The 19,286-nt window shown below is 42.0% G+C and overlaps 1 protein-coding gene across 1 annotated transcript in view; it reads right to left on the bottom strand.

Annotated features, from left to right (window-relative positions):
- TLK2 (tousled like kinase 2) overlaps window positions 1-19,286 on the bottom strand; it is a 43,024-nt gene that overhangs the window by 17,867 nt on the left and 5,871 nt on the right. The window contains 9 exon segments of the mRNA XM_058423654.1: window positions 439-575; window positions 1,727-1,837; window positions 3,352-3,444; window positions 6,263-6,358; window positions 6,910-7,077; window positions 9,720-9,815; window positions 10,886-10,929; window positions 11,962-12,031; window positions 14,424-14,495. Of these exon segments, the coding sequence (XP_058279637.1) occupies window positions 439-575; window positions 1,727-1,837; window positions 3,352-3,444; window positions 6,263-6,358; window positions 6,910-7,077; window positions 9,720-9,815; window positions 10,886-10,929; window positions 11,962-12,031; window positions 14,424-14,495 (887 nt within the window).

A 19,286-nucleotide genomic window follows, 5' to 3' on the forward strand; every position in this document is an offset into this window, starting at 1 on the left:
GTATCTCCACTTTATACTAAAAAAAAAAAAAAAAAAAAAAAAAAGAGGCAAGCTAATTAGCCTTCTCTGACTAATATATGCAAGGATGCAAAGCTGCAAAGCAATTTGACTGTCTCATGATACATGTGAGATTTTGGTCTACCCCTCCCCCATTCCAAGCACTACACAGCTGGGTAGGTGCACTGAGGATTCCCAACAGGTTGCCCAGAGGCCAACTCAAACCATTTCATTCCAGTTCAAGTCTCTGGAAGTTTAAGTGGAAACAGATTTTTCACCTCAGTGTGAAAAAGTTCCCCAATGTCAGGAGTTCCTATCTGATCCTTCCATGCATCAGTCACGCCATTCTTGCATTCTGATGTGCAAGACACCACACACAACTGCTAGAGTTTTTTTTCCATTTCTGCCTCTGAAGTTAAAGACAATCCTGTTTGTCCTCACTTGATGAGGTTCTGGAAGGCATAGCCATCTGTCCACTGCTCGGTGAAGGACGCGCCGTGCCGCACTGTGGTGAAATGCCCCAGCCTCAATCGATCCTGCATGCTCTTATCTCGGCATGCCATCTTCTCCTGCTTTGACTGAAAGCAAAATAAAGCCATGTAAAAATACAAGCCATAAATTACTAGCTAAGGGCTGTGCTGTATTTTAAATCACCACCAATTCTTATAATTTTCTATTATTTCAGTTCTGCTTATCTGAAACCCAGCTGAATATCATAGATTAAATTATTGCTGGTGCTTCACACTGGTCTGGCAGGCATTTGTTCATCTCCGTCATGACATTTCAAGCTCATTCTTTCCTCCTGATGACTGCCTGGGCAGCTCACCCATCCTATGATCAGCTGAGATCAGCCTGGCAGCAGGATTAAAACTATCCCTTTGTATCAGTAGCTTAGCTAGACTGCAGGCCTGGCTCTGACTAGGCCCTTATTCCAGAGATGAAGAAAGAAAATATACCTTGAATCACTATTAAGACTAAGATAGAGTGATCAGCTAGTTCAGTCCTAGTCTTGTACCATGTCCAGAAGTGACACAATCTCAGCTAGGTCACCTCCCTGGAGAGGGGAGCCCTGTTCAGCCAAGAACAATCACCTCTGTAACAAACTCAATTCAAACAGACGGCATGTCCCAGCCAGCACCTGGGTAGTTTTGCCCATCCAGTGCCCACAAACAATAGGTGTAACTGGCCAACAGGTGAAAGAGCAAACAAACCCCCACACTGTTTAACGTTACATCAGGAAAGCTGGAAATCTTTCAATAGTGAACCAGCCAGGATGCTGGTGATCCTGGCACTGTCCCCAGTGTGTTGTTTTCAGTGTTACACAAAGCAATGATCTCCAACTTTGCCATTTGAAAGAAGGAAAATCACCTGTTCATGTCCCAGAGCATATCTGCAATTCCACTGCACAATGGGACACTGCTTCTGCATTCCCAGAGCTGCACAGAGTTGCTTTTCAAGTGTATGGGTTTCCAAATCAAGCAATGCCTGCTGCATTTAGAGCTCTTTCATTTAAGCAAGAGATCACTCTGCCACTGTGCAAAGTGACCAAATCGGAACATTCTGAACCACTTCCGTCTTTGGATTACATACCTGTTTGCTGAGAAATAACTCAAGACACAATTCCAATTATCTTTTACCACTCAAGCAATGGGAGCAGGTTTTTACTGCTAAGAAAATGGAGATGCTTTCAAGGACATGAACTGTGATTGCAGAGATGTCCCCTGCTCACCTTTTCTATAAGAAGCTTCTTGCTCATCGTTACACATCGATTCAACCGCTCCTTGTACTTCTCCAGCATCTTTTGTTGCTCGTCTATCTGCCGTCTCAAATCACAGTTGGCCTAAAAGTGAAAAAAGAACAAAGCTCATGACTATTAAACCACTCAGAATAGCCAAACTAGGAAGAAGTTTCTCCAGCTAGCCATAAGGATCAGATTCAAGTCAACAAAACAGCAGGATAAAAGAAAAGGTTTTGTTTAGCAAGACATCCAGGACAAACTCTTAAGTTTTTAACTCACTCACATCTTAACACCCCACTAGAAAGGGAAATTCTAGTCATCTTGGTTTACATGTAAGGAACTAGGGTACAAAGAGAATAAAGACAAACAAAAGTATTTTAATTTTTTTGTCGTTGTTGTTGAACATTTAAGACCTTGCCACAGCTACAAAGTCTCAAAATAGCTTAGTCATTGCTGGACTATCCTCCCTCTTTAGCCACAATATTGGCAGAGGAAAAGGATGGGGGAACTATTCGTGTTTTCAGTTAAATTATTGTTCGAGTCACTTTCCCTCAGCCCTTCTACACAGACTGCTCCCAGTAGCAGCTGCTGCTTCACACCACCAAAGCATGCAGCAGGACTGTATGTGCAACCACTTTCATTAACAGAGTTAAATTTAATCATTTCCCTTCCAATTAATAGTCTCATAAAAACAAAAATAATCATAATTTAAAAAAAAAAAATCTATTTTCTGCTTTATGGATTGTTTCCCACAAGCTCACATGTGCCCCATGTCTCCAATGAGCTTGACTGAGCTCTTTCAGGTGCTGAGACCAGACACACAATAAGCCTTTCCTCTACTCCCTTTAATGTGCTTTCTGATGCTTTTCAACACTTCACAAGAGCTGCCTCTCCAGCTGATGAAAGCTAAGTCAATTAGAACTCCTCCATTAAGACAAGATGCTTGATTTTAAGGTATTTATTTTTTACTGAAGAATACTAATGGGTTAAGAGTTTTACTCTTTTGGTTTGGTCAAAGGATGTTCTCATCTGTATACATGTCTCTGATTCTCCTGAATGAGCATTTCAGAACATGGCTTCCCAAGCTACTGAGAGGCTACTGGACATGCTGCCAAAAAAAAGGCAGTCAGCTCCTCAGGAGGGGAGCTCCCCTTAGAAGAGGGGAGTAACTGGGTGGAGGAAAAAGGGAGTCATCATCCATGGAAATGTTAAAAAAACATGTGGATGTGACACTTGAGGACATGGTTTTGTGAGAACATGGTGGTAGTGTTACACTGATGGTTGCACTTGGTGATCTTCAAGGTCTTTTCCAACCTTAATGATTCCATGAATCTGTGAATAGATCAAAGGGAGGCCAGCACTGCCGAGGACACAAACAGTTGAGCTACAACAACTCTGCACTGTACATCCCCAGACACTGCTTAGGTTCAAGCAGGCCCAGACAGTGTCCATAGGCCAGACATCCTGCTGGTAAGGGATCACTGGATTTGTTTTACCTTGCAAGTGTTGGTTCTGTGGCTGGTATACAAGCTCCGGCACTGCAGCCTAGCTGGCACAAGCATTCTAAGTATCTAAATAGCAGCTTTTACAAGAGTTGTCTCACTTTAAATACTTACTCTTAATAAGTCATCTATCCTCCCCTCCTTCTTCTCCAAGTCAGAGTTCTTACTGTTTTCTAGTGCAGATATTTTTTCCATTGTGAGGTCAGACTGTAGGGAAAAATCACCATAAACCATGTTTAAGACAAATGGATAATGTTTCAAATAGTCAGCACTAATATCCCTCTGATCTGAACTGCTGGGTCTCAGAAGAACTGATGCCCTGCATCCTGACACTCAGGGGAAGAATATTCTCCATTATTCATTTTGCTGTTGCATGGTGGGCTCCTCCAACACAGGAGGTGCAGTGAGCCAGCAGCTCTGAAGAGCACAAACTGGTAACTCAACAGCCTAAAATACCCTCAGTGTTTTGTGAATTTTACATTTATAGTTGAGTTTTGCACACTCTTTAGTGGTCTCTATGCAGGAGAGCTTATACAGAAAAAAGGCTTAAGAAAAAAACGCCCCCCATCAAATCCTAGCCCTTAGCGGGAATATCAAATTTATGATCTTTCATGAGCACAGACAACCACCTGCAGACAAAGTCAACACCTATAAGCTCTAAAGTGGTCCTGAGAGAAAAACACAGGTATTAATTTTAAAATATTATAACAGATTGATAGCAACAGTATTGAGCACAGCTTTTGTTTCTGATAAACTGATTCTTTAGTACCCACTGGGGACAGAAGCTTTATAGCTCTTTGAGTGAAAACTAACTGGAAAGTTTTATGGGGTGCAGAACATCTCAAATACCTTCAGTGAAGCAGTGAACTGAAGAGTTATACCCAGGAACAGAAGATACACTATATTCTTTGAATATTTCAGATTCAGCACTCCAGTTAAAGGGTGGGGAAAAAAACAGGAAGGAGTCAGTATGTACATGAACACAGAATCTGAAACAGCCAAGTCAACACAGAGGAAACTCTCCAGGACTGCACACACGGATTTCACACTTGTGGTTAGCAGCCACCTATTCCATTTCTGAGAAGAGATTGCAGAGACTTACCTGTGGAGTTGTTATATAACTGTTCTCCAAATTTCAAGCTTGCCTGGAAGCCAACACCATGAAGTAAGAGACAAACCTGGCTGACTGTTGCTTTCTGACATGCCCAGTATGAGAAAACTCAAACAGAGCTCCTGCCAGCATGGCACATCAAGCAAGATGGGTCTAAATCCCAAAAGATAAAGAGGCAGCCTGGGCAGCACCTCTGATTCAACTTGGTTCATGCTTCCTTGCCTGCAGGAAAAGCTTTGCCATGGGAGGCACTGTGCAGGATGTCTGTGGAGAACCTGGTGAAGGCTGCTGGCCAAACAGCAGAAAGTTTCTTTAGTAAGTGAGTGTTTTTTCACTTAGGCAAGTGCACAGACATGCTTGCTCTATGTCAGATGAAGTCAGGAAACATACTTGTACATGTGACTTCACCCCAAGTCACCTCAGAGCACTCGGGACCCAGCACTAACTGAAAATGCTGGGGAAATCACATCATGCTGATTTGCTTTCTGCACTGCCACAAGCGATTCAAGCTGGGAATTGCTAAAGTTTATCTATTTAACTCTATCAACTCCACACAGGCTTGGAAGGGAAGAACCAAGAATGTGTACGTGTCTTCATCATGCCACCAGACATCTTCCTAGATTCTTTCCTGCACATATATACTCCACCTGCACCTCTGGGGAATATCATGAAGCTGAACATTGGCAAGAAGTTTGCTCATATAATGTCCTGCTAAGAACATGGACTTTTGTGGGCGTGATAAGCACAGAAGAAAATAAAAACACCTTGTTTCCCTCCAGGCAGGACCACTGTTTTAAGTATGGGTGTTGGGACAGCAGAGATTGACATAATCCCTGGCAGGTTCTTGAGTTGTGGCATCATTCTCACATACAGACCTCTCCATGCACTGTCAGAAAACAGGCATCTTCCCAGACCAGCATTTTAACAACACAGACAACAAATGCAACCCTAGTGACGTAACAGAGCCCACACTTGAGCAAGTGAGTCCATAGGGGGGATTGCTGTCCGTGGTGAACAGAAAACTTGTACCACCTGCAGGGGTTAATGGAGAATGGACCTTCCCAGCAACAAAATCATCTCTGACACAGGCCAGTGTGAAGAAATGATTGTTTAAAAATCGCTCAAGGGACAACACAGAGAGATCAGAGATGAAAATCCAAAGAAGATTAAAAGCAGGCTTGGAGAAGAAATAAACCAGGTGCATTGCTGATAAAGCTGGGCACTCTGGTAAGTAACAGAGGATGACACAGCTAAAAAAAAAAATCTCAGTAATTTAAAAGGTACCAAAAAGATAGCAGTGCACTCAGAAGAGGTACTCCACTTCTTGATTCCAGGCCAGTGAAGTTGCTGGGAAGAACTTTCGGGAATACACCATGTTGCACCTTGACAGGACAAACTATTCCATGAGTGGACTCTGCAGAGGTTGAAGAGCTGCCAGCCAGACTGTGGCTATTTGTACTGCAAGCAGTGGGATGCACCCATGACCCACAGCTTGAACAGACCCAGCGCTTGAACAGAGACATTCACAACTATCACTCAGGTTTCCTTCTCACCTTCACTTCCAAAGTGAGGAAGAACACTTGAGGATACAACAGAGCAGAAACAGAGCTAAGGTGTTCCTCTCCCAAGCACAATCAAACACAGCTAACTAACTGCCCACAGCATTGACACAGAAAAGCCTCAGCAGCAGATTGGACAAACTCCAGCAGCAGCAACTGAAAACATTCTTTACAGGATGAGGAAGAAAGTTCAGAGCAATTAACTTCACTCGGTAGTTACAGATGGAGGTGGGAATACTGGCTCTTCTCACTTGAAACATCATGTCCACTTCCAGTGGTACCCTCTAGCACAGCAGACAAGCTGCATCAAGCTTCAACCTTACATCCAAGAGCTATGTTGTCCAGTGAGTTATACCTGTGACTGTTTGTGCTGGATGGAAATCTGTTTCTGGGAGGTGCAAGAATGCTCTGTGTTCCCTGATCCGGTAGAAGATGGGCTGCCTTGCTGGGCCTGTAAAATAAAGTTGTGTATTGTTACATGTCCCTCAGCACAACCATCAGTGCTCATGCAGATACATTCATCTCCACACTGGACCTGCAGCCTGGCCTGCACCACACTTTCATGTTCAGGTTTAAGGATGCTTTAGAGATTCAGTTCAGTAAAAGCAGAGTCAGTTTCTCCCAAGAAGCCTGGCCCAACCTGCTGAGGACAAAGCTTTTAAAAGCCTGATATAATTCACAGCAGCTGAGATTAAGCAAGGCCAAACCAAACACTTCTCACAAGACTACAATCTTTTGCTTTTCTGCATCTATCAGATTATCCTCTCAGATTATATAATTTTGATCTACGTAAGATTTTGAGCTGTTAACTTAAAACTCACACCATTTTATTGAACAAGCAAAGCCTGGGACCTAGAACTCTTCACAAGGGAGATGAACTTACCAGAAGGTGACAGACTGGGGTCAGCAAAAACGAGGCTGCACTTGGGCAGAAAAGCTTCAAACTCCCCATCCATTAACTAGACACATGCCTTAGGATTCAAATCTTTCAGAGCTGCTCACCGAGACAAAAGTAAAACAGAGGCCACCTCCCCTCTGTGCCAGCTGCTCATTCTCTAGCCGCTGCTTCGCCAGCATCACCGACATCAGAGTTGGCAGGGCAGAGTGTTCCTCCTGCGGCTCCTTGGCTACGCTGCCATCTACCCCATACAGCGGCTGCTCCACTCGCCGCTGCAACAGAGTCAAAAAACAGACAATGAACTTTTTTTTTTTTTTTTTTTTTTAGTTAAATAAAGTGATTCTCTGACTCTGCCAAAACTGTTGTCAGTGAAGCAGCAGCTCAGGAATGAGCAGGCAGCGTGGTGAGGATCTGATAGATTAAAAGGACTCTTGCAGTGATGGTTCCAATGACAGAGGGCAACAAGGAAATAAAGTTAACAACTGAAAAAAACCCCTAACTAATGAACATACAGGACAGAATTCCTTGTCCGTTAACATATCCTCTTCCTTTGTGTATTCATGTGCTTCAGAGTCAGTGGGGCAAAATAGATCGCAGGTCCAAAAATCTACACCGGGATTTTGGTTAATGCATTCACAATTATATTTTTAATATTTCTTAAGGACTCATTTTCAAACAGCCAATTTCGGGATACATTGCTATTCTGGTAAACTAAGTCAGAAGTGCTAAACGGCAGCAACCTAACCATGTCTAGGACCCAGACATCAGGGTAATCTCACTTCTGTCACTATACCTGGGGCCCATCTCCTGCAAGGGAAGCAAAGTACTAATTCATTCCCAAAATCCTTTAAAGGTCTATTACATCTCTTAAGGACCAGCTCCTTTCTCCTGTAGTAGATTAGTTTCCCAGTTGTGGTGGAGGAACTGGGTTTAACGACAAGAATCATCTGAGTTACACTGATTACAGCATTTCAATGCCCTGGTTTCCAAAGCCACCCTGCTAAAACTTGGCAATCTTGGTAATCATCTATGTCATTCCAAGCTGTAGCTCCAGGACAGGCAAATGCCTCCAAGAAAGCAAACAGTCAGGTCAGGCTTCAGTTTTTCTTAAAAACCTAAATTGCAACCTGTTTTCTGGTTAACATTACCAATATCAAGGGTGTGCTTCCTTCCCCAAAAGAATGCTCGTGCCTGAGAGTGGCCTCACAAAAGTCTCGAGACCTGCAGCTCATTCTAATCAAATGAGAGAGATGAGGCAATTCAAATCAGCCAAGAGATTTGAAGAGAAGTAGTAACATCCTGAGGCCATTACAATTCCTCTGCAAGTTCTGACTGCAGAAATTTTCTAGTACAGTCTAGATTAACTCACGTCTGGAAGAGGTTTGTATCATATGAAAGGCATTTTAACACTCTGCTTCCTTCCAAGATCACACTGACACCGGTAAAAGGTAAGACACTCAATGTCCTCCAATTTTCACTCATCCTTCCATTTTTTGGGGGATTAGATCAAACCACTGACATTATTTTTGTGAGAAAATGACAGATCTTGCAAAGGCCCAGAATAGCTTGTTATGAATAAGCAAACATCACAGGTTTAGCTACAAGAGTAAAGAACAGAAAATAAGCACCTGTGTAAGGAGAGAGACAAACTACCCTGGTTGAAACTAACTGCAACATCAATATTCACCAGAAACACACTGTTCAACTTTTACTCACTCAACACATACAAGCGTAGAAGAAAAAAACCAAAGGAAGAACCCCCTTGTCTCATTGTGGCTTATCTAACCTGCTGAAATAAAGAATTCTCCCTAATCCCTCACACATCTGCAACATTCAGAGATGCTATTTCTTCATTAGCTACTCTTTAAAGAGAGTTAGTGAATTGATACATGATAGGATGCAAGTCCATCCAATTAAAAAGATTTAGTTTAATTTTTTGAAACATTAAAAAGTATCTAGAAGCATACGCGAAGCTCTCCCTTCAAGCAGTATTACAAAGCTTCTGAAATCCAGCCACACATGGAATTCTGAGCAGTGTTCAGTGTTGGGGTTTAGTTCAGTACATTTAGGAACTGTGCAAAGGTCTCTGCAGAATAAGTAATCACTAAAGACTTCACATTTGGCTTTGGAAATACCAACCTTTCCCACAATGTCTCCACACTTCCATGACACTCAACAAATGCTGAAAAATTTTAAAGAGGGGCCAAGCCAATGGTCAAAACTAAAGTTCAGGCAGCAGAGTCTCTGAATACTGCTTTGCTAGTTTCAACAGTGTTTTTTAGCTGCTCTGTCCTAAAATGGTTCAAAAACATTGGCTACTTCTTCACATCCAGACCTTGCAGAAATGCTGCAAGTAAAGAGGAATTACATACAAAAAACCAGCACCAGCAGTGCATGTACACACATTTCTCAGCAAGCTTTTGCTAATGCTCCTTGCAAGTCATGTGCACACAAACACAAGTAGAAGGCCTTCCCAAAATAATTGTGGAGGGCACAATGTTCAAGATACACAAGGGGTCGAATCAAGATCAGAATATCTAGTGCTGCACGAATGTACATTTCCCAACTCTATGGGGAAGTTCATGTGCTACAATAGAATACAGCGTAACTAACGGGTCAGTTCCACCTTTATTAAGGACTGGTATCCCTCTGTATCCACACAACATGTTAGAAACATTCATTCTGTACAATTTAAGCTCAGATATTCGTATCAGCTATGGATGGACTAGCCACTGTCCCAGGGTCCTAGACATGGTTTTGCCCTCAGAACCCAGTTCCAGATTTAAAATGGACAACAAGCCAAATCACTCACCAAGAGACACTTCCCTGTCCAGAACCTTGTATTACCTGTCTGAAGTATGGCCACCAAGTTAACCGATGCTAGGCGACCAGCTGTGTCCCCAAGAACACTCACCGGCAAGGGGTTGGACAGGGAATGCTGTGGAGAGGATCTGGCGACAGGCGGTACGCTTCTACCGGGACTGGTTCCTGGGCCACTGCCCCCAGCAAACTGGGCACACAAACAGATTTGATCATCACAAATTCCAGAGAGATACTACATTTAACCAAATTTAACACAGACAAAAGAAACATATTTAACTTAAAAATGAAACGGGTTTTTTTAGGCTTCAGGGAATAATTTACATAAATTAAGAGGAAAACCTTAACAGTTCACGGAGTTATCAAAATAACAGAAGTACCTAAGACAAACACTTGTATTTGCACCAAGTACATTTTCCTTTGTAACACATAAAGGTATAAACCTGCACGCTTGGCCATAGATCTGTTATTTACTCTCTGAAATTAGGAAGCCCATTCCCTGGGAGGAGATGTGTCTGATGTGCACCCAGGAGCGGGAGAGAATGCTCATCTCCACTGAAGCACCTGCACCAGTCACTGTTAAGAGGCAGGACAGGTAAGGAACTGGGGAACTGCTCCAGTTGGTACAGAAACCCATACAGTGTACTGCTCATAAAAAAATTTACCCAGCAAAGTAAGCACTAATAAGCACCTAATTTCTGACTCTGAGTTACTCCATAAAATTTACAAATTTAAGAGAAAAGCTACAGCTCTGGATTGTGCAGACCTAGAAGAACTTCAGATATAAGGCAGACCAAAAAGAGTACTGATTTTTAGAATATCCATCACTGTTTTGGGGAGGGGTTTGGCCCCTATGGTGCCAGCCTCCCATGGGAAGTTTTTTTAAGAGAGAACCCTGTAAACAACTTCCCACTCCTACAATCAGCAGAATTGTGAAGGTGGGCTCTTTTGCAACACTGGGCCCTTATCAAAATTGCTTGCAAACCTAGAGATAGCCTCAGCTGACATACAGGTTCCAATGGAAATCAACCTCAAATCTATACTTATATGAAAAAAAAGCCCTATCAACTGTTCAACTAAATGTTAATTTAAAAATCAACTTCCTCATATCCTCTGCCTAATCAGATCTGACCATATCAGGCTGACATCATCAATCCATGATCCCAATGACGGATCAGTAACACGTCACATAACAAACTTCTAGATACAGATTTTGTAAAATGTGGATTAAGGCAAATTTGTCAATGAAAAGATTCTTACCTCAAAATAATCACTAATTTTATGTCCTCTAGGAGTGCCTTTCCCTAAAAAGGAAAGCAAAGGATTAAAATAAAAGTTGTACTTTTAAGAAGAGAAGTTACCATGCCATTCTAAAGATGTCCTACATTTTGACACTCCTCTTCCTGTTCAGTGCAACACCTATCACAACAAAGTTCCTGCACAACAAAAACCTGCTCCAGGGTTACAGCCCTTGTGCTGTTTTTGGGAGGCTCTACAGTTGACAATTCAATTAACTCTCAATTCCAAACATGTCACATCCAATCAAAGAGCATTTGCACTTGCTGAAGTACTTAGAAAACACTAAAGGTCGTGACTGTTGCATAGGTTCTCCAAAATTTCTTTCAAGATAAGGAGAGAGCAAAGGGTACTTGTACTCCTCCAGACAACTTACTGCATATTCGATCTCTCACAAGCATTCCTGTAAGAGTTTGAGAGATAATTAGCAGTGGCTTAACATCAGCTCATTAAAACCTAGTCCTTTTTTCTTACTATCATATTATCAAAGCAGTTCTGTCAACACAATTCTCATTACTTTCTTGTTGAAGAAAGAAAGAAATCAAAACCTGCCCCTCTGCCCATTTGCTAAAAAATCTGACGTTGGATTGAAGTAGGATGCCAGGTTTTCCACAGCACCCAGGACAGCACTGCCTGCTTGGGCACAGCTTGTTCCTGATTTGTCATGGCAAGAACTTGCTCTAACAAGGCAGGCACACTTCTTGGAAAGCAAGGAAAAGGGTACAGGCTGTATTCTGAAGTCGCGCTGCTGTATATGTAGTGACACAGGACCAAAACAACACTTCAGAGCAGCATATGAAGCCTCTGGGCAGCCTGTCCCATAAAAATGCAAGAGTTTGTGCAAATAAGCCAAGTATTTTCCTGCCAATAAGGATAACAAGGCTCCCAGAAGAGAATACACTATGATGGAGTAGTTTATAACAAGCTGCCTGACACACCCTTGAGAAGAGCCATTAGTTTCCTAGGACACTGCCTGTGCACATTGGGCCCGAGTTGCCAAGCATGCGGCAATTCTGTGGCAGGTTCGGAGCATGGATTACCTTGACTGGTCTCGTAGGCTTCTGCTTTCCTCTTCCTATTCCGCTGGTCATTCTGCTTTTTCTCGGGAGTCTGTTAAACAATACTTCAAAATTAACATTACTGCAGTTATGCCAAGATTTAAAGAAAATGCCCAAACACAATCATCTGTTCCATATCCCTAGTGGCCGTTTCATTTCTCTGGTGCATTTGTTTCTATTGTTGGTACAACTGCTCTCAAATAATTGCTACCTTTTCATAGATGTGCTGCAGGAGAGAATGTGGTTACCAAGGAGGTAAGTTTATTTTTTCTATTTCAGCTGCTGCAAGCCAGCCTCTACTGTCCGGTGACCCCACAGAGTTAGCAGAGCAAGCTCAGACATTTATAAAAACCTGTGTAAAGCCCTTCAATGTGATCATAGTACTGGTAAAAGGGGAATAATGATGAGAGGTTTAAGTGCTGACATCCAAATTTGCAGTCCAATCACAGCTGCCTTGAGCCAATTCACTTTGTCTGCAGGTAACGCTTCTTCTCAAAGTCCACTGCAGATGGCTACAAGAACTATCCCAGGACAGCAGCCAGGACAAAGCTGTTACAGCTGCAGCAATTCACTACACTTCTGTTTGCTCCTCACCTGCTCTCATTGAAATCAAGGGTCAGCTGCATGTGCCATTTCTGTGAGCACCCACAAACCTGATAGGCAGCTGATCACTGGATTTATGCACAATCAATTTATTTATGCACAGGCACAACACAGAGCACAGTTGACAGGCCTGAGGGCTCCAGAAGTGTCATGCCTATCTGTCTGTACAAGGCTAACAAGCCTAAACGTGTGAGAAGGGAGAAGACCCTGGCACAGTGCCTTCCCCATCACCAGGGTCACATATGTGGCCAAACCTGCCAAAGACAGTGGGAAGCACTACTGGAAGCAGCTCACTGAGGTTGCTGGAAAGACATGTTTTGTCATTCCCATTACCATCGTAATTTTAAAAACATCTCTTATCCCAAATCGCCCCAAATAATTCCCAAGCTGTATGTTTTCCAATCACTGCAGCCACCACTGAACTACATCCTGGGGGCAGGGAGAAAAACACTGTGCAAAACACAGCTCTGGGGGAGGGAAAGGCATGGCCAGAGAGTCTGTGGTAAACCTAAGTTCCATGCCCTTTGGAAACCCAAATCTCAACTACCCTCTTTAAAGAGCTCTACGAAAAGACTAACATATACTAAGCACAGAAATCAATCTCCCTCCTTTAGCAGAATAAAAACGATAAAGTTGAATCTAAACCAGGCTGTGTCCCCAGTGGGTGTTGGACATCTACAGCCCCATGTTACCAGCTAGGCACTCACAGACAGTATTGTTTTGGTAAGAGGATGGAGGGGATGTTAAGCCAAAGGTGGTTATTGTGTCTGCAAAGTACTTTTTTAGAATGAGAGGACTGAAAACTTCAAAGCTACCTAGAGACTTGCTGCTCCAGCCCCTGTATGTGTAAAAGTCAGTGACATTGCCTCCTCAGTGTGAAGAGCAGCTCCTGAACAGCGTTGGCGTGACTGTAACACCACAGGCTCCATTACAGCCTCCATGGAGCTGTGAGATTATTAATGAGATTCAGTTTAAGTTGTTTTTCCATTCAAGTACTTACATAACAAAAATGACACACAACATTATCTGCTACGAGACCGAAAAAGCAAGGAATGGAAGATTCAAGTACGTCAGCTTGGTCAATTTATATCTCTCCATAAAAGTTCATTAAACAAAACAATCAGAAGAATGAATACTCAGATTTTCACTATTAACTTCACTTACTTTATGGAGTTTAAGATACTGGATTCTTAAAAGCCCCTCATACCAGTACTACCATATAATAGAGGGAAATATGATCCAAAACTTACCTGATAACTACGGGGGGAGTTTGTAAGAAATATATAAAGAAAACAGTTAAATTTGAGATTTTGGTTTAGTAACACAGAATTTTAGAATAAAAATCCAATTACAATTCATTTTGCTGCTTTAATGATCATTTTGAAATAGTTAATCCTAAAGAACTGAGACTAACTGGGGACATAGCATCAATTTTCACCTTCCCACTCTTCCACAGAGCAACCCACAAAATGCTCTGCTTTGTATAGACTTAGGCAAACTCACATATTTGATAGATTCTGCAAACTTTTCCATTACTGCTACCTGGCTTTTTATGTGTTTCCAAAAATGTATTCCAATGAACTGAAAACAGTTTCCCAAGCTGAGCTTTGTGAATGCTGTATTTTGGATTGGGTAAAACCTGCCTGGAATGGTGGGAAGCTTCAAGGAAGAGCTTCTCAGAGAGGTCAAAAGCCAGCAGGGTCAAGCTAAATACTTCCCTGATCCCTTTCACTCTCCAAACTAAGATGACTGTCACTGACTCTCACACAATTCCTTCCACGCTTTGAGATGGATCATGTTCACCCTTAACCTGACTACCCCGAGCAGTTGTGCCAGCTTACCTCCAATTCTTTATCGCTCAGAGAGCCCACGCTGCACAAGCTCTGGTTGGAAGACTCACTATTTAATGGACCCTAACGAAAAGCAAGCAAAGACTGTTAGAAACGATTTCCCCACAAGGCAGACCCATCTTAACAAACACTCAGTCTCTGGGATAACTATGGTTACAGCAGCATGGGTCAAACTCCCAGACACAGGATGATGGGGCACTGAGAGGCTTCAGAAACCACTTGCAGCAGGACAGCTGGATTGTTCAACAGTTTCTTCTCAGGATAATGATCCAGCATTTGGAATATTTCTGCATCCGTTCATATCCTAACTGGTGTATTTGCCCACGTCCATAAAACAGCCAAGGTGGCATTTAGAGAAGCCTAAGGCTTGAGGAAGAAAACCTGATTTGTTGAGTAGCAGGAGTTCCAAGCTCAGCTCTCTAGGCAAGCATCTGCTTGACCCTGAGCTAATAATTCAGACGCATCTTTATCAGGCAAGCCAGCTATTACTGTTATCAGATGCCAGCTGTACCACTGATTTAAATGTGTAATTTTATGCTTTTTTTAACACGAGGAAAGTGAACAAGTGAAACTTGCATTATCAGCAGTACAAACACAGTACAACTGGTACCCATAATACAACCTTTTCCACTTGGCTATTTTATGGACCCATGTGTGACCTGCCCGCAGAGCAGCTGCTCCCACCAGGCCAAAGCAGAAACTCAAGAGGCCAGAACAGATTAAAATTGTAACCAGGTACCTCAGGAGTCTGCTGCATTTTTGCAGGCTCTGCTGGATACACATCTGCATTTTTACATATCCAAGTAGTTTGAAAATTATTTAAGATCCCTAATAAAACCGGTTTTAAAAGGAAAAAGTGAATCATGCAAAGTCACTGTGTTTTATCCTGACACAAAAGTATCCTCCTACCGATCTAACTTAAGAAATGAAGACAAATTTGACAAAGATGTAAAAACAAGATTCACAATTAATGATGGAATGTATAACAGGAAGAATGACATGATAGAGCCAGTTCTCCATTAATAACTCGTGAGCATCTTTCCCCAAGGTGCATTCTATTTTAGCATTTTTAACTTCACAGTAACCACTTCCCACCAATCACTCCTCAAAGAAAAACCATTTTTTACTATGCATTTGAGCAAAGACTCAGGTGGTGGAGTGCGGGAGAAGGCTTAACACCCCAGAGAAACCCCACAGTAGGTAATTTTTAAACAGATCAGTTCTCCCTGCCCTATTTAACAGACAAACACCACTATCAAATTGTGACATAATCTAGCTATTACTAACCCGAATTCCCAAGTAGCCATGTGCTGAAAGTAAAAGCTGACCTTCAGTGTTCACTGTGAGTGTTAAATATCAAATTTGTTTCTCCTAAAATGATATGCTCAATTGCTTCAACAAAACCAAACCAACCAACCAACCAATAACAAAACAAAAAACCCAAAACAAACAAACCAACCCAAAAAACCCAACACCTGAATAGCTCAAGAAGCTAAACATTTAGGATTCCCTTAAGAAAAATTTGCAGGTTTACATTCTTTAAGCCATACCATTATCCCTTCAAGGGAACACACAAATAGCTCAGGACCAGAAAAATGCTCCACCTCATCTCTTCAGCAACAGTTTCTTTTAAGCAAAGCAAAAAGCTCCTCACTACCCAATGCGACGGCTCACAAATGTTATAGGTACAACTCTCGGTTATTCCAGGAATTTACTCCTGGGCCAACAGGACTTAAAAGAAGCACCAACACTAACCTTAGCTACATCCACATGAAAGTCTTGCTGCTAAAAAAAAATCGTAAAATTTTATGGCAAGTGGCAATAAGAGAGTGAATCCTTCCACCCATGAAAGAAAGAAACTTGTTTATAAACTGCACAAATGCTGCCCTCCAAAATCTTTCCATTCTCTCAGGAACTTCAATGCCAACAGCACATCTGAGGCACCAATCAACCTCCAGGCGAGAACTTTGTGAGGTACAGGAGCATTTCTCCAAAAGAGCATTTGCTGGTCTCACACAGGGGTTCTGACACGATGAAGATGAAAGTGAAAGCTGTCTCCACATTTGCTTAAATCTCACTGCCTCCATTTTGCAGATGGATAGAAAATGACAGGAGCAGCTGTTCCAAAAATGCCACATTTGAACTTTCCAGGAACATTACAACTGAAATGGAACGCCAGTGGCTTACACAAGACAATTCTTCTGCAAGTCCCCTCTATTCTGGGATCACCTGGAGAACTAACTGATGGGGCCACTTATAGCTAGAAATGATACTAAAATTTTTTGCAGAAATACAAGTTTATCTTATCCAGTACAAGAAATCCACTCAGTTTGTACCTGAATGTAATGTTCTGGGGTGCAAGCAGATGGAAAAATGCCTAGTAAAAAACCCACAATATTTTTCTTACTTCCAGTATTAGAAGTACCTGTACTGATTACCCTGAGTGGGAAATTGTTAGCTCTACCAGCTGTAATCAAAACGATTTCTTGCATCAACAAAAGAGGAGTTTGATGCTGGTCAGATTCTTGAACAACAAAAAAAAACCACTTTTTTTTTTTCTTTATTTTAAACTTTCCTCTAGAATCTACACTGATGATGTAGTAAAATTCAACGCAGTGCAGTAGTAGAAAGGGTGCGAAAGAACTAGCTTCTTCATTATGAAAGTGGAACAGAACAACTTGTCATTGTCTACAGGTATCCAGCAATTTCACCGTCACATGTATTGATTTGTGAACAAATACATAATTAATTATTTGTAGACATGTTTTGACCCATGCAATGGATCAAATGCACAACTTTCCCTTTCTCCTGCTTACAACTGAGAGGACCTTTCATTGACACTTTTCTTACTCTAAAGGATTAGACCTTTACAGACAAGAGCTGAAGTTGGCAAAGTTGGCAAAAAGTCTTATTTTGAGGCATTCTGGCTACGGAAACTCAAACTGCTCACTAGAACGTGCTGTACTCAAAGCAACAAAGATGCAATATCTAGGATGTTCCAGGAACGCAACCTAGTGCTCAGCTGCACCTCTTCTCATGTAGTGAGTCAAGAGAAAGGAAAATTTTCCTGATTATCCAGATAACACAAGGCTATGTGTGAAATTAGGCATCAACTGCTTATAGCAATAACTTTAGGCATGGATGTGAGAAACCATACATCTGAGTTTCTCCCCTCAGCTAACAGACAGTGAGTGTGTGTAAAAAAAAGCTTCAAATTTGTATTTTATCATTCCTGACTGTTTATATTTAACTCAGAAACTGACTTGGGTTAAATGTTCAGTACTTAATTTAGCATACCATTTTTAAGTGGACATGACACAAAAGGAATTAAAGGAATGAACGTGAATTTTGGAAAAACACACAAAGTAAGCAAAGAACGTTAACATGAGTATATTGCCAGTGAAGTAGCAGTGGGGAATAACAAACATGCAATAGTTTACGCAGGAAGGGCTTATGAATTTTATTCCAGAAGTTATCTGACTTTTCTAGCACAGACCATTTTGCGATACTACTGCACTTCTCTGCTCTCCCTTCCAGCCATCCAATGTGCCACTGCGTCCTGTCAAGGCAATTGGTGATGCGGCTAAGCAAAAATTCGAAATACGTGGGTCATCTGAAACAAGCTAATAGTCACTATAGTGTTTACCCAAATTACAAGCACAAGAACAGCACATACTTCCACCTCCACAAGGAATTTCTCTCCAAGATAAGCTGGCATGCTTTTTTCCCTTGTGATTCACCTATCAACTGCTGCTTCAAAGTCTGTGACCTACCTATGCACAATAATGCCTCCATATTGAGAACTGGATTCAACAGCAGCAGGCACTCTGAAGACTCCTACTCAAGAGGCAAGAATTTAAAATCTGGCCACTCACAGGAGCTGGTTAGTCATTTCTCCTGTTGCCAGAGCCCCTGGAAAGCCCACAGTGAAGCTCCAATGGGTGAAACTTCAAAGGAAACAACTTTCGGCTAATAGCTCCCACCAGATCATCTAGAACACCACCAAGCTGACTCAGCCCCCCATACCATCTCCTTCATCCCATGACTTGTGCATTTCCACAGCCTCCCCAAGGTGGGATGATCCATCACTCCACAACTCAAACTGGGCAGTCTCCATTTGTGCTCTCCAATTCCTCATACTGAAAGGGAGCTTTAGGAATTCCAGATACCTAGCCAGAGTCTCCAACACAGGCTTACAGCAACATGCACTGCAAAATTCTCTTGCTGTCTAAATGGAGACATGGAGATAGACATGCTTCATTACCTCAAGCTGGGATTACCCAAGTTCCTCTGAATTCTGTAGCAGACCAAGAGATTTCAAAGACAAAGAATAAATCCTTAGTTCCACTAAAGGTTAGTCCTGACTCCACACAGGTTTACACCAAAGTGAAACTGTCAAGTGGTTTTACAGTTACTCTGGTCCAGTGCTACTGCATTAGGTTTTAATTAACATACTCTTATTTCAAGCACCACACAAGTATGAGAATTACAATCTGCTTCTTAACTGGACTTTTCTAAAAGCTCAGTATTACTGCTGATAATGAAATTCCTGAATCACTCTGGACTTTTTACCACAAGAAGTTAATCTACTCGCAGATGTTCACAGATAACCTCCATTCTATGAGATGGGTAAGCAGATTTGCAACAGGATTTGCGTGGCTTCCATTATGCCTCAAGAGTTCTCTCTAGTTGGAAATACAGTATTTTTATTTTACTGATGGCAAACTGGACAGAAGGGTCATGTGACTCATCCTAACCCTCAGCTCAGTAGCAGAAATAGGACTGAGATGTGACAGCTATTTCTGTGCTCTAGCAGCCAGACAACACCTTTGAAGTAATGTTGCACACAGAAGC

The sequence above is a fragment of the Hirundo rustica genome, chromosome 27 (genome assembly GCF_015227805.2).
Source record: "Hirundo rustica isolate bHirRus1 chromosome 27, bHirRus1.pri.v3, whole genome shotgun sequence".
NCBI classification, from domain to species: domain Eukaryota; kingdom Metazoa; phylum Chordata; class Aves; order Passeriformes; family Hirundinidae; genus Hirundo; species Hirundo rustica.